Source organism: Gregarina niphandrodes (assembly GCF_000223845.1).
Source record: "Gregarina niphandrodes unplaced genomic scaffold scaffold00023, whole genome shotgun sequence".
In the NCBI taxonomy this organism is placed as follows: Eukaryota; Apicomplexa; class Conoidasida; order Eugregarinorida; family Gregarinidae; genus Gregarina; species Gregarina niphandrodes.
This window is the reverse complement of record NW_011645792.1, coordinates 119197-125196: the sequence shown is the minus strand read 5'-3', so window position 1 is coordinate 125196 and position 6000 is coordinate 119197. Positions and strand designations below refer to the sequence as shown.

Genomic DNA, 6000 nt, shown 5'->3' with positions numbered 1-6000 from the left:
CTTGGCGAATTTGGAGGCAACGTTTTTGTCGACGGAGACCCTGTCGGGGGGCAGCACGTCTCGCCACCCGCAGGACGGCGGTTCGAGTCCCCACGCCGGCGCCTACACGGTGTGTGGTGGGGGAACGTCTGGCCTGGGAGCGCCTGGTATGGGAGCGACTGGTATGGGAACACCCAATGTGGGAACAGGAACGCCACCGAAAGCCATTTTGGACGTGGGTGGGGGCCGAGGCGCAAGTGCGGAGGCGCCGGAGAGCGTGCACTCGCTCTCATCGGCACGGAGCGGGCGTGGGATCTGCCTAAGGGCACGGCCGACTCGGTCGGGGCGGAGTCCGGTCACTCTTGCCAGTCCCTCATCGATCCAGGCGTGCCAGGCCGTCAGTGCCGAGGCGGTCGGTTCGGTGGAGACAGCGAGCGTTGGTACGGAGACGGCGAGCGCTGCCAGTGGGACCATTTCGCCCCACCTCGTCATGACCAGTTGTCCTCTGGGCGCCCAGGCATTCTCGGCCTCCTTCATCGAGTCGCCTCTGCGAGCTGAAGCAAGCGCAGAGAGCGTTTACCACCCGTCCCAGTCACTGACGCCCTTGACGACGGGGATTGTGCCCTCCAGTCCCCGGGAGGTGGAGCCAGGACCCAAGCCAGGAGGGCAGCCAGGAGGGATGCAGCCCAGGCCAAGAGCAGGAGTGCACCCCGAGAGGAACATCCGACAGAACTTAGGTGTTGGCAGAACAATCAGCCGGTTGCGCAGTAAGATATCAGAACTGGGCCGACCCTCGCAGGTATCTGAGAATTCACCGGACTTCTCCGGGCAACAACACTTGAGTCAACAACAGCACTTCGGGCAACACCTAGGGCAACACCTAGGGCATCCAGACCGTATTACAAGTCTTTCCCTACGGCAGCACAAGCTGGAAGGCTTGAGGAGAAAGCTGGGTGAAGTGGAGAGATCGGTGCAGGTCATTTATCACAGGTACCAAATGAATCACGGAGGTCGAACTCCCCCCAACGTAAGCATCAATTTTAACCAACTCAAAAAATGTGCTCCTTTAGGAATCCGAACTTCGAGAGGTTACCACCCTTACTGCTCAACGCAGAAGCATCTTAGCCGCTATAAAACAAATTGAAGAGAGCTCTTCTTAACCCCCTCTTGACCCTGCACGCAACTCCACTTCGAAATCCAATTCAGCCACGAAGCGTAAGGGATGGTTTAGGAGGACGGATAACACCGGCCTACCGCACTTATATAGAGAGGTTCACACTCCCATTGCGAACAACACTCCCATTTGCTTGCGGATTTCCAGTTACTCGTTCATGGACGAAATCTGGCCTTTTAACTGTTGTGGTCCACTTTGATAGACCACAACTGTTAATGTGACCGGGTAGGCTAATGGTCCTGGACGCCACATCAAGGACCCCGTCGTCATAATGCTCCCATGCTCTTCGATCCAAGCCACCCCACCTGGGGGCAAACCAGTTGGTGACCGGATCCGTCATGGGCCTTAACTGCTAACCAGTAGGATATTCGTCGGCAAGGTATTTGTTCGTCGGCAAGGTGTTCGTAGGCAAGGTGGTACGTGTGTTAGTTGCTCAGGTAAATTGCTGAGGGTTAATGACTCGGTCAAGGGTTGGTCTTGACCTGGGTCAGGTCGGATCTGAATAAGTAGCCAAATGCGTAGGTAAAGAAGATGGAGGTAAGGTTGATTCGTAGTATGGTAAGAATGAGTATTGTAAGGAGCCAAAGTGCCAGAGGAAGGAGCACGAGCCCCGCTGCGGCATTGATGGGTGGCGGCGTGATAGCGAGCCCCTTGGATATGGAGTTGGTGAATAGGATGGCTGCGGAGGCGTGAAGAAGGTTTGCAACGAAAGTGGATGCAAATTTGCTGAAGGGGCCGCTGTCCGGATGGCCGGCCAGGACGAGAGGTAGTAGTAGGTACTGGAGGGGGCAAAGGACGATTAATGCAGGGACGAGAGCGTTGCACACTAAATCAAAACAGTATAGGAAAAGGTCTTGATCAGCGCCTGCGGAGGTTGAGGGACCGGTAGAGGCAAGAAGAGATCCATCTCCTGTTTTTTTAAACACGCGTGTGCCAAGTTTCGCCGTCAAAGATCCTTTCCTCACCTTACTCACTCTCTTTAAAATCAGGAAGAGCGAGGCGCTAGACATAGTTGTACCTAACACAAACACAGCCGCTGGAAACACCATGAAGCCTTGGAGAAGCGAGAAGAAGGAAATCATATTTCGATGTGTTGCATACACGGCCAGACCGTAGGTAAGTCCTGACGAAATTATCAAGTATACCAACAGCATAAACATGCCTGGATCGTCATGACCCAAATGACCTTTGACTCGGAGCCTCTGTAGTCTTGTTAGCGCTAATTTTTTTGGTTTCAATAACGCATATTCGAACTCCACCACTGCCTGGTGCCAGTCGATGAGGGTCCAAGGATGGAACAATCGCTTTAAAAAGGCTTGCTGGGTATTGTAGGGGGGCAACATTTTAGAAATTATACTCCCAGGAAGTTATCCGCCCTCTGAACACGACCTCTTAAATTCAGTGAGCCGCAGCCGCTATAGATCAAAGCGGGCGTCTTTCCTTTTAGATAATTTATATGGTCACATGAAGTACATGTCAGTGCAGCAACCGTCGGAGGCTCGAGCCAGCCACATTGCGAACATTGACAATCCTAAAAACGCAAAAAATACGAACACCCAACACTTCCGATCATACAACCATGATATCAGCACGGTACCATATCGTGATGCCAGCACTAAAGTTATGCTCTGTCTTTCAAACACAACAAAGGGCAAATACTCCCACCCCTGTCTATGACCGCCCCCTGTCTATGACCGCCTGGTACTGACCTCCAGCTATTGTAGAAACACTTACAGTGCAAAACAGGTAGTGGGTTATGACATAACCTCTCTGACCAAAACTAATAGCTATATATGTAGGAACATACTGCGGTCTCATAAAAGTCACTCTCGCAACCGAAGTCGCTCGGCCGACAACATATCGAACATATATCCGGTGTGCATAAGCTGGCGAGCACCCATGGGATCCCGATCAGCAGCTTGACGCTCATTGCACACGCGTGTGCTAAACGAAAACTTTTTAGCGGAGAAATGTCTGGCCATCACTTTTGGTCACACCAAGCTCCAATCACACTCAGTAGCCAAGTTGTAAGATCTACAGCACTGCTGCGGCTATGGGAGCACTGCTGTGGCTATGGGAGCACTGCCATAAGGGTGGTTGAAAATGAATGAAAAATCCATTTCCTAGCGCGATGGCATCACGCGACCAGGGGCACAACTATATTTGTAGGTGAGTAGTAGTACAATTTTGATAGAGCCCATTGGTCCCCCAAGGGTAACAATGTCAAAACAAGTTTCCTGTATGACTGTTCCGGCTTCTCCGATTTCATGTAAAGCGCGTCATGCAGCAGACAAGTTCGAATCAGAAACAGTGCGACCTAGGAGTGGGTCGGTGGGCAGCAGTGCTGATGGCAGTGTAGTAGTAGGCTCTCCTTGCAGTATCATGAGATCGGAAACTCGCGATACCCTGATAGATCTGACTACTGGGGGCGTGCTCATTGGCAATGCGAACATCGCCAAGGACCAGCCGAGTCCTTGGGTGCTCCGAATCGACTACTCCGGACCAATAGATTTCCACGGCCGCTCAATATCAGGTGACGTAGCCGCCTTCAAGAAAAAGATGAACCAGGTCAATGAACTAGATCTCATCAGGTCAGATGCCTACGAAGTGATTATTGAACCCTACACAGTGGAGAAGAACGACCTGGAGAAAAAGCACAATGCGCCTGGTTTTAACCGAGAACCTTTGCAGCCAATGCTGAGAGTCGTGCAGCAAGACCCGGAGCCGCAACAGACGTGTGTGCGGCAAACAGATGTGCAGCAAGTAGAAAAACAAATATCAACTTCCAAGGATTCGAAGGAAGATAATTTCAAGGAACACCATTCGAAAGAAGACTCTGGAATCGAGCTGGAAGCGAATGTAATCCCACACCCCAATAGCGCCGTCCCTCGTCCAGACGGAGAACGAGTCCAGTACGGCAGGCTGTTGGCCAGCACCGATCAATATGGGGCACGAGGAATTCCGTGGAGCGATTTTTCTCAACCTGGTAGCGGAGAGTACGCAAGTAGAGAGCTAGCCACCGGAGAGCTAGCCACCGGAGAGATAGTGGCCGGAGGACAAAGGGGCAAGCACCACGGGGGCATAGTTCTTTCTCGGGATGCGCCATCTGATTGGGAAGTCCCGCTTTCAACCAGGGTCTTTGATCCCCTGAGTTCCGCTCCCATGAGTTCCTCAACCATGAATGGAAGACACCGGGACATTTACATGACGGAAGGTGAACTGCGACCTACCTCCTTTGGACGCTCTTCGACATTTGCACGCTACGACAGGAGGACGATTAGCCATACTGACGGTCTACGGACCGCTGACGGTCTACGGACCGCTGACGGTCTACGGACCGTTGACGGTCTACGGACCGCTGACGGTCTACGGACCGCTGACGGTCTACGGACCGTTGACGGTCTACGGACCGCTGCTTCGCATCGTACCACACCCCCCCATAGTGACGCCCTACATGCCACCGGTGTCGGTAGTTCCATTTCAAGAGAAGGAGGAAGTGTTCTCGGTCTTAGCTACGAAACCAATCGACAGTCCTTCCCGTGCACTCCGCTACATAGAAGCGCCTTTTGCCACAGCCCTGTTGGCTCGGGCGCTAGTTCCTTGCCCCACGGATCAGCAACCCAGGAGTCATTACCTCATGGACTATTACCCATTAGATCATATGCTTCAGGCGATTATCTAAGCCGTTCCGCGCATGACGGAGGCCGCGACCAGGTGCTCAGGTATCGAGGACAGGACCTTCCTTACCATTCGAGCTCTGTCTTCGTTGAGCGGAATCACGCCACAAGCCTTTCCATGCCCGTAAGAACAGAGTCCCATATAGGGCCAGGTTCCATGGGGCTAGGGCCTGGACCGATGGGACCGCTAGGGCCAGGGTCCATGGGGCCAGGGTCCATGGGACCGGCCGCGGTACAGGGCCTACTGGAAGCTGTTCCGAATCCAGCGTCGTTACACACGGCCCGAAGGGCAGACGAAGACTGGCATTGGGAAGGCGGTACCCGAGCTCAAGCCCGTTACCGACATGCTTCTTCTCGGGCCACAGCCTGTTTCAACAGCGACTACGGTCGAGCTCCAGCTCCCTTGCGATCGCCTCACTTCACGGAAAACGCGGGATTGGAAGACCTTGGCTTCATTGACCCGAAAGTCTCGGACAAAAGTGGGGACGAAATGACCCCTCAGACAAAGGCTCGGGGCGCTCGTGAGCCTAGCTTGTGCAGCAATGGCACGTACGAGGACATAAGCCGACGCCCTTCCCGTAGCTCCTACGAAGCGCTACCACCTGATGTGTGCTCCTATGAAGAATGCTCCAATTTGCTTACAGTCTTGGACACCTCTTTAACAAAGGCCCAAGTCGTTTCCGATGTAGTTAACGAAACAATAGAGGCGCTCAGAGACGCCCATACGCATTACGCCAGATACGATCAATACAACCACGATAAGTACAACCATGATCAGTACAACCATGATAAGTACAACCATGATAAGTACAACCATGATAAGTACAACCATGATAAGTACAACCATGATAAGTACAACCATGATAAGTACAACCATGATAAGTACAACCATGATAAGTACAACCACATTCAATTCAATCGGACCCCACCGGTACTCAACCCTGTCCAATTCGCCCCTGCCGACTACTACAAGTAAGCAAATACTGGACGGAAGATCTACAGTACGGGACCCATTAGACGACTAAAAGGGAGATCACTGAAAGGGAATCCACTGCACTTTAGACCACGGCTAGAACCCTCTTAAGCTGTTCAGGTATTTCTATGTGTTAAATTGGCTGAGAAGAAGTTCAATTAATTTGGTTATTTCGAGCCCAGTTTCCACTGAAAGGA

At 52.5% G+C, this 6000-nt stretch overlaps 3 protein-coding genes across 3 annotated transcripts; 2 read left to right on the top strand and 1 right to left on the bottom strand.

The window, feature by feature from the left end:
• Positions 1 to 976: 976 nt before the first annotated feature.
• Positions 977 to 1139, top strand: GNI_105950 (hypothetical protein; the record flags this gene model as incomplete). Its single annotated transcript, XM_011133057.1, has 2 exons — positions 977 to 1006; positions 1050 to 1139. The coding sequence occupies 2 exons, from the start codon at positions 977 to 979 to the stop codon at positions 1137 to 1139; spliced, it is 120 nt and encodes a 39-aa protein (XP_011131359.1).
• A 478-nt stretch (positions 1140 to 1617) lies between these two features.
• On the bottom strand, positions 1618 to 2496 carry GNI_105940 (UNC-50 family protein; the record flags this gene model as incomplete). The annotated part of the gene is made up of 1 exon (XM_011133056.1): positions 1618 to 2496. The coding sequence occupies one exon, from the start codon at positions 2494 to 2496 to the stop codon at positions 1618 to 1620; it is 879 nt and encodes a 292-aa protein (XP_011131358.1).
• An 898-nt stretch (positions 2497 to 3394) lies between these two features.
• GNI_105930 (hypothetical protein) lies at positions 3395 to 5806 on the top strand (the record flags this gene model as incomplete). The annotated part of the gene is made up of 1 exon (XM_011133055.1): positions 3395 to 5806. The coding sequence occupies one exon, from the start codon at positions 3395 to 3397 to the stop codon at positions 5804 to 5806; it is 2412 nt and encodes an 803-aa protein (XP_011131357.1).
• Positions 5807 to 6000: the final 194 nt, after the last annotated feature.